General features: G+C 39.3%; 1 protein-coding gene across 1 annotated transcript in view; it reads right to left on the bottom strand.

Annotated features, from left to right (window-relative positions):
- Positions 1 to 16,178, bottom strand: part of MEIKIN (meiotic kinetochore factor) — a 136,381-nt gene that overhangs the window by 80,119 nt on the left and 40,084 nt on the right. Inside the window, exon 7 of the mRNA XM_065918164.1 lies at positions 3,711 to 3,750. Within this exon, the coding sequence (XP_065774236.1) occupies positions 3,711 to 3,750 (40 nt within the window). The remainder of the gene's footprint in view (positions 1 to 3,710; positions 3,751 to 16,178) is intronic.

Here is a 16,178-nt window from a genome sequence, read left to right as displayed (position 1 = left end):
ATAATACTTAAAAAAGAATATGTATGTATAACTCAATAACTTGGCTGCACAGCAGAAATTAACACAACATTGTAAGTCAACTATACTTCAATTGTAAAAATTGAAAAAAAAAAAGAAACAAATACAATACAATACAAATACAACAAATTCATCCTGTCAAAAATAGTACTTTTTTGCCCCCAAATGAAATTTCATGTGTATTCTACTGTTTTCGTGTTACTCTCTGGTAATAAACACACACTTTTAGGTAATAAAAACCCCACTATTAGTCTTCTTCAAATCTAGAGGCACTGAAACAGTCTGAAAATAAAACCCAGCCTTTTAGCACAAGTAGCTTGTGAAGCACTGCACCTTATGCTGATGGCTGCTGAAGAGAGGGTGTCTTACCCATATCCACACGGAGAACTTGCTCTCACTGCCTACCTACCGTTCAGCCTGTCTACTGTTAACAGCATAAAACATTCCTCATTACTTTTGCCTCTTTAACCTGCTGGATATCTTCAGAATATGTCATAAGAAAACCTGGATTCTGCGCTATCACCATCTAGTGGTTAAAAACGGACAATGTCAACTTCTACAGGCTTCTCAGGAAAATTGCTTGGGGAAACTGTTTTGGATTCCCAGAGCTGCACTGGGGTAACAAGCAGAAACTCCTCTGCCAGGTTTGTGATAACTGTAAATCACGGAACTTGGCTGCAAAGCAAAGACAAACGAGCACACCCATACCTGGGACTTAAGATTTAAAGCAAGATTAACAGTTACAGTGTTTCCCTGGTGGCTCAGATGGTAAAGGATCTGACAGCAATGCAGGAGACCCAGGTTTAGTCCCTGGGTTGGGAAGATCCCCTGGAGAAGGAAATGGCAATCCACTCCAGTATTCTTGCCTTGAGAATTCCATGGACAGGGGCCTGGCAGGCTATGGTTGATGGGGTTGCAAAGAGTCGAACATGACTGAGAAACTAAAATACACCCAACTCTTATTATTTAATTTAAACCTCTTCCTTTTCCCAACCTAGCTCTGAGTTAGACTCCTGAAGTGAGGAAAGCAACTACAGTTTTTTCTCCCCCTCTATTTCTTATTCTTTTTCCTCCCCCATTTGCTAACTACTCTTTAAGATTCTTTGGCATTGGAGCAGCAGGAAGGAATTGCAGGAAAAAATAGGAAAGGTCTATCCTGATCTTAATTGATACTATTATAACATGTCCTTGGTGCCCTTTGGGCATGACAGATAACCAAATGCTGACTTTTTAAAACCTGAAGTATTATTTTTTGAAGAGTTCAAGATAAGATTTCCCTATCCCTAGGATGCTCTCACTTGCTGCTCTTTATGATGTTCTCAGATTTTGCATTTGATGATACAATTTCCAGCCTTGTTTTTTTAAAATATATTTTTCATTGTGTTTTTAAATTTTTTTATTTATTTGGCTGCACCAGGTCTTAACTGTGGCACACAGGATCTTTAGTTGCAGCATGTGAACTCTTAGTTGCAGCATGTGGATCTAGGTCTCTGACAAGGGATTGAATCCAGAACCCGTGCATTAGGAGCTTGAAGTCTTACCACTGGACCACCATGGAAGTCCCTCCAACCTCTTTCAGTCAAGTTTATTTTGTCTTATCCAAGAAGTCATACTGGACATGGTCCCTTTCAAGATGATTCCTTCTGTGGGATCTATGTCTGACATCTTGGAAATATGCACAAATCTTTGCTGTGAAAAAATCTGAAAGTATATCTAGCGTCCTCTTTATCAGCCACTCCACAGCATCTAACTGACCTTCTTGCTTTGAACCTTTCCAGATGTGAGTCAGAAACCAAATTCCAGGGAATACATGTTGAACTTTCCAAATGGTTCTCTGGGGGCTTCTTCTCTTGTGCTGTAGTGAGGGAGAAGTTTCTCTCTCTCCTTGCATATGACACGAACAACTCTTATCAAAGAAATAAACATTTTAAAAATATTTATTCATTTTTAATTGAAGGATAACTGTTTTACACAATTGTGTTGGTTTCTGCCAAACATCAACAAAAATATCCTCAATCATTTCATCCTCTCAGTGCATTCTTACTCTTTTTTTCAAATAACTTGGAGATTGGTGATGGGGTAATGATGAAAGAATTAGGTTTTGATCTCATCTATTACAAGCTTGACATACATGGTACTACACAGAATGGGGGATACAGTAATTGTCATTTTATTTTGTTCTCATCTATTGAGGTCACTTTCCAAACTCTAAGACTACATGGAAGTACATTTAACATCTTGCTAGTTCTCAAGGTTTCACAAACCAAAGGCAATGCAGAGAAGGTGGTCAAATTTAGGACCAAAATACCTGGCATACGGCTATTGTGTCTAAGAGAGTTTACCATGAATGTTGCAGAAAGAAAATGAAGTCAAAGTCTGGGTGGAGAACTTCAATGAGACTTAAGGGGCTTAGGGTAGTAACAGAAGCTAAGGTGAGGAAGAATCAGCAATGGAGAACTTCAGGCCCAAAATAAGGCTGCAAGTTCATCAAAGACTTTATCAATAGAGTCCAGCCCAGGCACAGAACTAGCCTTGAAACCTGCAGCACAAATCAGTAAAAATTCAGAGACAACTCATGGGACCCAGACACTCTCAAGACCCAACTTCACTTCTCCCCCACCTCTGGCCTATACATCTATATTTACAGTGATGATTTGCCCAAACTGGGACCCTTCTGAGAGTAAAAGTCAGCTCTATTAAAGATTATGTCACAATAGCAGGTACATACTGGGACTGTCTCAGGTAAATCATGAGGCACGACCATCCTCAGGAATAGTTTTATACTTCACCATTCAGCCCTTCAGTGGATCCTGTTAGTCCTGCTTTGAAAATATATCCAAACTCTGACCTCTCACTATCTCTTCCCTTGCCACTCTGGTCCATAATCCAATATTTCTTGCTCAGTTAGGCCAGTATTCTCCTAACTATAATTTCCCTAATTCTTTGCCTTATCATAGTCTGTTCTCAATACAGCAGCTAGGATGATTCTTTCAAAACATAAGCCATATCACATCATCCTTCTAAACCCTCCCACAGCCTTAAAATTCACTTATACTTGCCGAAAATGCTTTATATGATCTGGCATCTTGGTTCTCTCACTTATCTCCCACCTCACTACTCCTCCTCACTTCACACCCGGAGCCCAAGCCTTCCTGCCACGGGGATGGCTCCAGCTAGTCCCTCTACCTGGAATGTTCTTTTCTCCAATGAATTACACAGCTTGGTCTATTTACTTCTTAAGTCTCTGCTCAAATACTACCTTTTCAATGGTGAGTCTCTGACCACACTACTTAAAAGAGCAAATCTCGACCCTAATTCTCTGTAGTCCCCTAACTTGCTTTAGGGGACTACATAGCATTTATTACCATATAGCATGGTATGAATTTACTTGCTTGTTAACTTATTGTTAATATCCTCCAACTAGAATGTGGACTCAATTAAGGCAGAAATTTTGTTTTTAATCAATTTTGTTCACTACAACAATTATATAGTTAGACAGATAGACAGACAGACAGACGAATAGATGGAAAATATACTCCAGTAATCAGAACAGTCCTCGCATACAGTGAGTCTTCAACAAATACTGAATAAACAAACACCTGAATTTGTGGGCTAAAAATCATACTTGCTATATAACTATGAGAACAAAAAGCATTAAAAACACAACAACTTTTAAAAATGTTAGTTCTTACACTTTTCTGTGGCACTTCTGATAGTCTTCTGAAGAGGTATCTAAGGGGGAAAAAAGATCTATTAGGAATATAATTCAGGGGAGGGAAATCAAGATGGCAGAATAGGAGAACATGGAGTTCATCTCCCACAGCAAACATAAAAAATATATCCACATGTGGAATAATTATCATGGAAAACTAACTGGAAAATGTCTATACAATCAAAGCTGTAAGAAAGATCTCCACATAACCAGCTGGGATGAGAAAAAAAAGGCATCAGGTCAGGACCTGTGCCCCTGGGAGGAATCTGTAATGAAATAAAACATCTGTGTGGGTAGACCCTTCCCCTGGGGAGCATTAAGTTAAGCCCAACCTGGTCATCACAGTCCTGGGGTCCTGTGTGCATGAGACAAACATCCTTTCCTGCTCAGAAATCCACTGAGATGACAGTAGAGCTGGAATGAGGAGTCCGCACATGCTGCCTTGCCAAAAATCAGGTCAAAGAGAACCTCACGGCACCTCCCAACCCAAAAGGGGAAGTACCCCAGCCCCACTCACTCTGCACCACAGCCTGAAGCAGGTTCTCGGCAAAGACTTGGTCTAGCTACACAGAGACACACTGGAGTGCCTGAGGCATGATCTGGATGGAGCTGTGGTGGCCACTATCTTGCATGCATGTAGGGTGGCATTAAAAATGTGTGAACAAAGGCTTTGGGACCCAGGAGGAGAGAAAGGCTTTGGAATGCAGGAGGACCACACAGGTCCCACTGGATTTCAAAATCTTCAAATCACCAGAGGATCATCTAAGAGAGAGGGCTATTCATCAAGGAGGCTGACTTTAAGGGATGACTTCAGCTAGAGGACACAGATCCTGGTGCCAGTATGAGGGTCTGCAGAAGTGGCACAGCATGCCTTCAGAGTAGATGTTGTCACCACTCCTTCTTGGCTACTGAGGAAACTCAAGCACAGGGAACTTCAGAGATCAAGCCCTGAGCCTTTGGAGTGGGAGCACTGACTCCAAGACCCTAGACTACTGGAGAACAAACCCCAGGGAGTATCAAATAGTGAGAATTCACAGAAAGGAAACCACTTGAATATAAGACCCAGCATCACCCAAACACCAGTAGCACCCTGTGCAGGACACCTCATCTAAACAACAAGCAAAACAAAAATACAAACCCAATCATCAGCAGACAGGATTCCCACCTCACTCAGCCTTGCCCATCAGAGGAAAAACAAACAAACGAACAAAAACTCAGCACAAATCTCACCCTATACAAAGCTTACACAAACCACTGGACCAACCTTAGGAAGGCAGAAACCAAAAAGAAGAAAGAATTCAACCTTGAAGCCTGGGAAAATGAGATCTCAAACACAATAAGTTTTTTAAGAAATGAGAAGGCAGAGAAATGAAGGAACAAGCTAGAAACACAGAAGTCCAAATAAATGAAGAGGAAATAGGCAAATTACCTGAAAAAGAATTCAGAATAATGATAGTAAAGATGATCAAAAACCTTGAAAGCAAAATGCAAGAATCAGTTAACAAAGACTTAGAGGGAGGAGCCAAGATGGCGGAGGAATAGGACGGGGAGACCACTTTCTCCCCTACAAATTCATCAAAAGAACATTTGAACGCTAAGCAAACTTCACAAAACAACTTCTGACCGCTAGCAGAAGACATCAGGCGCCCAGAAAAGCAGCCCATCATCTTCGAAGGAGGTAGGACAAAATATAAAAGATAAAAAGAGAGACAAAAGAGCTAGGGACAGAGACTCATCCTGGGAAGGCAGTCATAATAGAGGAAGTTTCCAAACACCAGGAAACCCTCTCACTGGCGGGCCTAGGGGAAGTTTTCGAATCTCGGAGGGCAACCTAACTGGGAGGAAAAATAAACAAAACCCACAGATTACATGCCTAAAAGCAACTCCCAGCAGAAAAGTACCCCAGATGCCCACATCTGCCACCAGCAAGTGGGGGCGAAACGGAGAGGAGCGGGTGGCATTGCTTAGGGTAAGGACCGGCCCGAATGCCCTGAGGGCAATTGAAGGGAGTTAAAGAGAGATAGCAACTTAAACTGTGGGACAACAAGAGAGAGAGAGAAAATTAACCGGCCTGAACACACTGCCGGCCATTCGCAGAACAAAGGGACTGAGCAATTCCAGAGAAGAGTTAGACGGCGGCGGACTGGCCCATGGCCCATCCCCGCCAGAGGCAGGAGGCAGGGGGGAGGGGAAAGGGGCAAACTCGGCCCCAGAGACGGCACCCCCAACCAAACTGCAAACAGGCCTCCAGTTTCTAACCAAAGACTTCCTGAGATTCCGGACGGTTGACATCCGCCGGGAGGGTCGCAGCTAGAGGCCAGCTCCCAAGAATAGACACAAGGCGCACGCACCCGACTGGCGCGCATGGAACCTGAGGCTGGGACCGTGGAGGGGAGCCTGAGCAGCTCGGGCTGGGGAAGGCACAAAACGCAGGCCCAACCGAGTCCGCGCTTTTGTGGAATACCCGAAAACTGGAACCACACGCAACGCAGGGCCCGCTCCATATAGAGCAGCCAGGAGCCTGAGCAGTGTAGACGGGGAAAGCACACACCCGTGAGCAGGGGCAAACCCAGTGTGGCCGGAACACTGCGAGTGCCCCAGACACAGGCCAGTGACATTTGTCTGCAGTGCCCCTCGCTCCCCGTAGCACGACTGAACAAGTGAACCTAAACAAGAGACCACCTCCGCCCGCTTGTGTCAGGGCGGAAATTAGACACTGAAGAGACCGGGAAACAGAAGCCAAATGAACAAAGGGAACTGCTTCAGAAGGGACCGGTGCAACAGATTAAAATCATGTAGATAACACCGACTACGACGGAAGGGGCCTGTAGATATGAGAAGTGTAAGCTGGAACGAGGAGCTATCTGAAACTGAACCGAACCCACACCGACCGCAACAGCTCCAGAGAAATTCCTAGATATATTTTTACTTTTTTTTTTAATTAAAAAATTTTTCTTTTCTTTTCTTTTTTTATTTTTTCTCTTTTACTTTCTTTTAAAACTCCCTATTACTCCCCCATTACTCCTTAACTTTCATTTTCATTTTCATATATTTTTACTTTTTTTTTAATTAGGAAAAAAAATTTTTTCCCTTGTTTTATTTTTTCTCTTATTTTCTTTTAAAGTCCTCTATTACTCCTCTATTACTCCTTAATTTTCATTTTCATTTCACTATAACCTTGAAAAAAAAAAAGGAAAAGTCATGTTTTAAAACCGAACTTCATATATATTTCTAAAATTTTTTGTGTTTTTGTTTTTAATATTGTATTTTTAAGAGTCTAACCTCTACTCTAGATTTTTAATCTTTGTTTTTCAGTATCTGATATCAATTTTGGACATTTAAGAATCCACTATTCAGTACCCATTTTTACTCAGGAGTGTGTTGATTACTCTCTCCCACTTTTGAATCTCTGTTTTCTACCTCAGAACACCTCTATTTCCTCCCTTCCCCTTCACTTCCCAATCCAATTCTGTGAATCTCTGTGGGTTTCTGGGCTAGAGAGAACACTTTGGGAACAGAGAACTGTGTAGATCTGTCTCTCTCCTCTTGAGTCCCCCTTTTTCTCCTCCTGCTCATCTCTATCTCCCTCCTCCCTCTCCTCTTCTTCATGTAACTCTGTGAACCTCTCTGGGTTTCCCTCATGGTGGAGAATCTTTTAACCATTATCCTAGAAGTTTTATTATCAGTGCTGTGTACAGTTGGAGAAGTCTTGAGACTACTGGAAGAATAAAACTGAAATCCAGAGGCAGGAAACTTAAGCCCAAAACCTGAGAACACCAGGAAACTCCTGACTACACGGAACATTAAGTAATAAGAGACCATCCAAAAGCCTCCATACCTACACTGAATCCAACCACCACCCAAGAGCCAATAAGTTCCAGAGCAAGACATATCACGCAAATTCTCCAGCAACGCAGGAACATAGCCCTGAGCGTCAACATACAGGCTGCCCAAAGTCACACCTAACGCATAGACCCATCTCAAAACTCACTACTGGACACTCCATTGCACTCCAGAGAGAAGAAATCCAGTTCCACGCACCAGAACACCGACGCAAGCTTCCCTAACCAGGAAACCTTGACAAGCCAATCGTCCAACCCCACCCACTGGGTGAAACCTCCACAATAAAAAGGAACCACAGACCACCAGAATACAGAAAGCTCACTCCAGACACAGCAATCTAAACAAGATGAAAAGGCAGAGAATACCCAACAGGTAAAGGAACATGAAAAAATGCCCACCAAGTCAAACAAAGGAAGGGGAGATAGGGAATCTACCTGAAAAAGAATTTACAATAATGATAATAAAAATGATCAAAAATCTTGAAAACAAAATGGAGCTACAGGTAAATAGCCTGGAGACAAAGATTGAGAAGATGCAGAAATGTTTAACAAGGACCTAGAAGAAATAAAAAAGAATCAATTAAAAATGAATAATGCAATAAATGAGATCAAAAACACTCTGGAGGGAACCAACAGTAGAATAATGGAGGCAGAAGATAGGATAAGTGAGGTAGAAGATAAAATGGTGGAAATAAATGAAACAGAGAGGAAAAAAGAAAAAAGAATCAAAAGAAATGAGGACAAACTCAGGGACCTCTGGGACAATGTGAAATGCCCCAACATTCGAATCATAGGAGTCTCAGAAGAAGAAGACAAAAAGAAAGGCCATGAGAAAATACGCAAGGAGATAATAACTGAAAACTTCCCTAAAATGGGGAAGGAAATAGTTACACAGGTCCAAGAAACCCAGAGAGTCCCAAACAGGATAAACCCAAGGCGAAACACCCCAAGACACATATTAATCAAATTAACAAAGACCAAACACAAAGAACAAATATTAAAACAGCAAGGGAGAAACAACAAATAACACACAAAGGGATTCCTATAAGGATAACAGCTGATCTATTAATAGAAACCCTTCAGGCCAGAAGGGAATGGCAGGACATATTTCAAATAATTAAAGAGAATAACCTACAACCTGGATTACTGTACCCAGCAAGGATCTCATTCAGATACTAAGGAGAATTCAAAAGCTTTACAGACAAGCAAAAGCTGAGAGAATTCAGCACCACCAAACCAGCTCTTCAACAAATGCTAAAGGATCTTCTCTAGACAGGAAATGCAGAAAGGTTGTATTAATGTGAACCCAAAACAACAAAGTAAATGGCAATGGGACCATCCCTATCAATAATTACCTTAAATGTAAATGGGTTGATTGCCCCAACCAAAAGACAAAGACTGGCTAAATGGATACAAAAACAAGACCCCTATATATGCTCTCTACAAGAGACCCGCCTCAAAACAAGGGACACATACAGACTAAAAGTGAAGGGTTAGAAAAAATATTTCACGCAAACAGAGACCAAAAGAAAGCAGGAGTCGCAATACTCATATCAGATAAAATAGACTTTCAAATAAAGGCTGTGAAATGAGACAAAGAAGGACACTACATAATGATCAAAGGAGCATACAAGAAGAAGATATAACAATTATAAATATATATGCACCCAACATAGGAGCATTGCAATATGTAAGGCAAACGCTAATGAGTATGAAAGAGGAAATTAACAATAACACAATAATAGTGGGAGACTTTAATACCCCACTCACAAATATGGATAGATCAACTAAACAGAAAATTAACAAGGAAACACAAACTTTAAATGACACAATGGACCAGCTAGACCTAATTGATATCTATAGGACCTTTCACCCCTAAACAATCAATACACCTTTTTCTCAAGTGCACACGGAACCTTCTCCAGAATAGATCACATCCTGGGCCATAAATCTAGCCTTGGTAAATTCAAAAAAATTGAAATCATTCCAGTCATCTTTTCTGACCACAGTGCAGTAAGATTAGATCTCAATTACAGGAAAAAAATTATTAAAAATTCAAACATATGGAGGCTAAATAACACGCTTCTGAATAACCAACAAATCATAGAAGAAATCAAAAAAGAAATCAAAATATGCATAGAAACGAATGAAAATGAAAACACAACAACCCAAAACCTATGGGACACTGTAAAAGCAGTGCTAAGGGGAAGGTTCATAGCATTACAGGCTTACCTCAAGAAACAAGAAAAAAGCCAAATAAATAACCTAACTATACACCTAAAGCAACTAGAGAAGGAAGAAATGAAGAACCCCAGGGTTAGCAGAAGGAAAGAAATCTTAAAAAATTAGGGCAGAAATAAATGCAAAAGAAACTAAAGAGACCATAGCAAAAATCAACAAAGCTAAAAGCTGGTTTTTTGAAAAAATAAACAAAATTGACAAATCATTAGCAAGACTCATTAAGAAACAAAGGGAGAAGAACCAAATTAACAAAATTAGAAATGAAAATGGAGAGATCACAACAGACAACACTGAAATACAAAGGATCATAAGAGACTACTACCAGCAGCTCTATGCCAATAAAATGGACAATTTGGAAGAAATGGACAAATTCTTAGAAAAGTATAACTCTCCAAAACTGAACCAGAAAGAAATAGAAGATCTTAACAGAGCCATCACAAGCAAGGAAATCGAAACTGTAATCAGAAATCTTCCAGCAAACAAAAGCCCAGGACCAGATGGCTTCGCAGCTGAATTCTACCAAAAATTTAGAGAAGAGCTAACACCTATTTACTCAAACTCTTTCGGAAAATTGCAGAAGGTAAACTTCCAAACTCATTCTATGAGGCCACCATCACCCTAATTCCAAAACCAGACAAAGATGCCACAAAAAAGAAAACTACAGGCCAATATCACAGATGAACATAGATGCAAAAATCCTTAACAAAATTCTAGCAAACAGAATCCAACAACATATTAAAAAAAATCATACATCATGACCAAATGGGCTTTATCCCAGGAATGCAAAGATTCTTTAATATCTGCAAAAATCAATCAATGTAATACACCACATTAACAAATTGAAAGATAAAAACCATATGATTATCTCAATAGATGCAGAAAAAGCCTTTGACAAAATTCAACATCCTTTTATGATTAAAACTCTTCAGAAAGCAGGAATAGAAGGAACATACCTCAACATACTAAAAGCTATATATAACAAACCCACAGCAAGCATAACCTCAATGGTGAAAAATTGAAAGCATTTCCTCTGAAATCAGGAACAAGACAAGGGTGCCCACTCTCACCATTACTATTCAACATAGCTTTGGAAGTTTTGGCCACAGCAATCAGAGCAGAAAAAGAAGTAAAAGGAATCCAGATAGGAAAAGAAGTAAAACTCTCACTGTTTGCAGATGACATGATCCTCTACATAGAAAACCCTAAAGACTCTACCAGAAAATTACTAGAGCTAATCAACGAATATAGTAAACTTGCAGGATATAAAGTTAACACACAGAAATCCCTTGCATTCCTATACACTAACAATGGGAAAACAGAAAGACAAATTAAGGAAACAATACCATTCACCATTGCAACAAAAAGAATAAAACACTTAGGAGTATATCTACCTAAAGAATCGAAAGACCTATACATAGAAAACTATAAAACACTGATGAAAGAAATCAAAGAGGACACAAATAGATGGAGAAATATACCGTGTTCATGGATTGGAAGAATCAATATTGTCAAAATGACTATAGTACCCAAAGCCATCTATAGATTCAATGCAATCCCTATCAAGCTACCAATGGTATTCTTCACAAAACTAGAACAAATAATTTCACAATTTGTATGGAAATACAAAAAACCTTGAATAGCCAAAGCAATCTTGAGAAAGAAGAATAGAACTGGAGGAATCAACCTGCCTGACTTCAGACTATACTACAAAGCCACAGTCATCAAGACAGTATGGTACTGGCACAAAGACAGAAATATAGACCAATGGAACAGAATAGAGAGCCCAGAGATAAATCCACGAACCTATGTACACCTTATCTTCGACAAAGGAGGCAAGGATATACAATGGAAAAAAGACAACCTCTTTAACAATTGGTTCTGGGAAAACTGGTCAACCACTTGTAAAAGAATGAAACTAGAACACTTTCTAACACCATACACAAAAATAAACTCAAAATGGATTAAAGATCTAAATGTAAGACCAGAAACTATAAAACTCCTAGAGGAGAACATAGGCAAAACACTCTCCGACATAAATCACAGCAGGATCCTCTATGACCCACCTCCCAGATATGATCCACTTCCCAGAATATTGGAAATAAAAGCAAAAATAAACCAATGGGACCTAATGAAACTTAAAAGCTTTTGCACAACAAAGGAAACTATAAGGCAAGTGAAAAGACAGCCCTCAGATTAGGAAGAAAATAATAGCAAATGAAGCAACTGACAAAGGATTAATCTCAAAAATATACAAGCAACTCCTGCAGCTCAATTCCAGAAAAATAAATGACCCAATCAAAAAATGGGCCAAAGATCTAAACAGACATTTCTCCAAAGAAGACATACAGATGGCTAACAAACACATGAAAAGATGCTAAACATCACTCATTATCAGAGAAATGCAAATCAAAACCACAATGAGGCACCATTACACACCAGTCAGGATGGCTGCTATCCAAAAGTCTACAAGCAATAAATGCTGGAGAGGGTGTGGAGAAAAGGAAACCCTCTTACACTGTTGGTGGGAATGCAAACTAGTACAGCCACTATGGAGAACAGTGTGGAGATTTCTTAAAAACCTGGAAATAGAACTGCCATATGACCCAGCAATACCACTTCTGGGCATACACACTGAGGAAACCAGATCTGAAAGAGACACATGCACCCCAATGTTCATTGCAGCACTGTTTATAATAGCCAGGACATGGAAGCAACCTAGATGCCCATCAGCAGATGAATGGATAAGGAAACTCTGGTACATATACACCATGGAATATTACTCAGCCATTAGAAAGAATTCATTTGAATCAGTTCTAACGAGATGGATGAAACTGGAGCCCATATACAGAGTGATATAAGCTAGAAAGATAAAGATCAATACAGTATACTAACACATATATGTGGAATTTAGAAAGAGGTAACGATAACCCTATATGCAAAACAGAAAAAGAGACACAGATGTACAGAACAGACTTTTGGACTCTGGGAGAAGGTGAGGGCGGGATATTCTGAGAGAACAGCATTGAAACCAGTATACTATCAAGAGTGAAACAGATCACCAGCCCAGGCTGGATGCATGAGACAAGTGCTCGGGCCTGGTGCACTGGGAAGACCTAGAGGAATTGGGTGGAGAGGGAGGTGGGAGGGGGGATCAGGATGGGAAATACTTGTAAATCCATTGCTGATTCATGTCAATGTATGACAAAAACCACTACAATATTGTAAAGTAATTAGCCTCCAACTAATAAAAATAAATGAAAAAAACAACAACAAAGACTTAGAAGAATTAAAGGATAAACATACAGAGACAAACAACACAATTACTGAAATTAAAAATACTCTAGAAGTAATCAATAGCAGAATATCTGAAGCAGAAGAATGAATCAGTGAGCTGGAAGATAAAATGGTAGAAATAACTTCTGAAGAGCAGAATAAATAAAAAGAATGAAAAGAACTGCAGATAGTCTCAGACACCTCTGGGACAATATCAAACACACCAACATTTGAATTTTAAGCGTCCCAGAAGAAGAGAAGAACAAAGGGTATGAGAAAATCTTTGAAGGGATTATAGTTGAAAATTTCCCAACATGGAAAATGAAATAGTCAATCAAGTCCAAGAAGCACAAAGAGTCCCATATAGGATAAACCCAAGGAGAAACACCCCAAGACACATACTAATCAAACTAAAAAAGATTAAGCACAAAGAAAGAATATTAAAAGTAGCAAGGGAAAAAAAAGTAGCAATGGAAAAGCAACAAGTAACATACAAGGGAAACCCCATACGTTTTACAGCTAATCTTTCAGCAGAAACTCTGCAGGTCAGAAGGGAACGGCAGGATATATTTAAAGTACTGAAAGGGAAAAATCTGTAGCCAAGATTACTGTACCCGGCAAGGATCTCATTCAAAACTGATGGAGAAATCAAAAGCTTTTCAGACAAGCAAAAGTTTAGAGAATTCAGTACCACCAAGTCAGCTTTACAACAAATGTTAAAGGGACTTATATAGTCAAGAAATACAAGAGAAGAAAAAGATCTACAAAATCAAACTCCAAACAATTAAGAAAATGGCAATAGGAACACATATATCAATAATTACTTTAAATGTAAATGGATTAAATAATCCAACCAAAAAGCACAGACTGACTGAATGGATACAAAAATAAGACCTATGTATATGCTGTCTACAAGAAACCCACTTCAGAACTAAAGACACATATAAACTGAAAGTGAGAGGATGGAAAAATATATTCCATGAAAATAGGAAGCAAAAGAAAGCTGGAGTAGCAATCCTCATATTAGACAAAAGAGACCTTAAAGAAGATTACAAGATATAAGGAAGGACACTACATAATGATCAAGGGATCAATCCAAGAGGAAGACATAGCAATTGTAAATATCTATGCACCCAACATAGGACCACCTTAATACATAAGACAAACACTAACAGACATAAAAGGAGCAATTGACAGTAACACAATAATAGTAGGAGACTTTAACACCCCACTCACACCAAGGAAGAGATCATCAAAACAGATAATTAATAAGGAAACACAAGTCTTAAATAATACCTTAAATGAGATGTATTTCATTGATATCTTCAGGACATTTCATCCAAATGCAGAAGAATAAACCTTCTTCTAAAATGCACATGAAATATTCTCCAGGATAGACAACATCTTGGGTCACAAATCAAACATCAGTAAATTTAAGAAAATTGAAATTGTGTCAAGCATCTTTTCCAACCACAATGCAATGAGACTAGATATCAATTATAAGAAAAAAAAAACCTTAAGAAACACAAACACATGGAGATTAAACAATATTTTCCTAAATAACCAGCAGGTTACTGAAGAAATCTAAAGGGACATAAAAAAAATTTCTAGAAACAAATGACAATTAAAACATGACAATTCAAAACCTATGGGATACAGCAAAAGCAGTTCTAAGAGGGAAGTTTACAGAAATACAATCCTACCTCAAGAAACAAGAAAAACATCAAATAGACAACCTACCTTTACTAAAACAACTGGAAAAAGAAGAACAAAAAAATCTCAAAATTAGTAGAAGGAAAAGAAATCATAAAGATCTGAGCAGAAACAAATGAAAAAGAAATGAAAGAAACAATAATAAAGATTAATAAATCTAAAAGCTGGTTCTTTGAGAAGATAAGCAAAATTGACAAACCTTTAGCCAGACTCATCAAGCAAAAAATAGAGAAGAATCAAATCAACAAAATTAGAAATGAAAAAGGAGAGGTTACAACAAACAGTGCAGAAATACAAAGGATTATAAGAGACTATTATGAACAACTATTTGGCAATAAAATGGATAACCTGAAAGAAATGGACAGATTCTTAGAAAAGTTTAATCTTCTAAGACTGAACCAGGAAGAAATAGAAATTATGAACAACCCAATTACAAGCACTGAAATTGAAGCTGTGATCAAAAATCTCCCCCCAAACAAAAGCCCAGGACTAGATGGCTTCACAGAAGATTTCTGTAAAACATTTAGAGAAAAGCAAATGCCTAGAAACCTATATGCAGGTCAGGAAGCAACAGTTAGAACCGGACATGGAACAACAGAATGGTTCCAAATAGGAAAAGGAGTACGTCAAGGCTGTATGGTGTCACCCTGCTTATTTAACTTGTATGCAGAGTACATCATGAAAAACGCTGGGCTGGAAGAAGCACAAGCTGGAATCAGATTGCCAGGAGAAATATCAATAACCTCAGATATGCAGATGACACCACCCTAAGGCAGAAAGTGAAGAAGAAAAGTGGAAGAGGAGAGTGAAAAGGTTGGCTTTAAAGCTCAACATTCAGAAAACTAAGATCATGGCATCTGGTCCCATCACTTCACGGTAAATAGATGGGGAAACAATGGAAACAGTGGCTGACTTTATTTTTGGGGGCTCCAAAATCACTGCAGATGATGACTGCAGCCATGAAATGAAAAGACGCTTGCTCCTTGGAAGGAAAGTTACAACCAATCTAGATAGCATAGTCAAAAACAGAGACATTACTTTGCCAACAAAGGTCTGTCTAGTCAAGGTTATGCTTTTTCCAGTGGTCATGTATGGATGTGAGAGTTGGACTGTGAAGAAAGCTGAGTGCTGAAGAATTGATGCTTTTGAACTGCGGTGCTGGAGAAGACTCTTGAGAGTCCCTTGGACTGCAAGGAGATCCAACCAGTCCATCCTAAAGGAGATCAGTCCTGGGTATTCACTGGAAGGACTGATGCTGAAGCTGAAACTCCAATACTTTGGCCACCTCATTCGAAGAGTTGACTCATTGAAAAAGACCCTGATGCTGGGAGGGATTGGGGGCAGGAGGAGAAAGGGACGACACAGAATGAGATGGTAGG

Source organism: Muntiacus reevesi, chromosome 1 (genome assembly GCF_963930625.1).
Source record: "Muntiacus reevesi chromosome 1, mMunRee1.1, whole genome shotgun sequence".
Classification (NCBI taxonomy): domain Eukaryota; kingdom Metazoa; phylum Chordata; class Mammalia; order Artiodactyla; family Cervidae; genus Muntiacus; species Muntiacus reevesi.
Note: the sequence above shows the minus strand (reverse complement) of the source record. Positions and strands in the feature narration are given on the sequence as shown.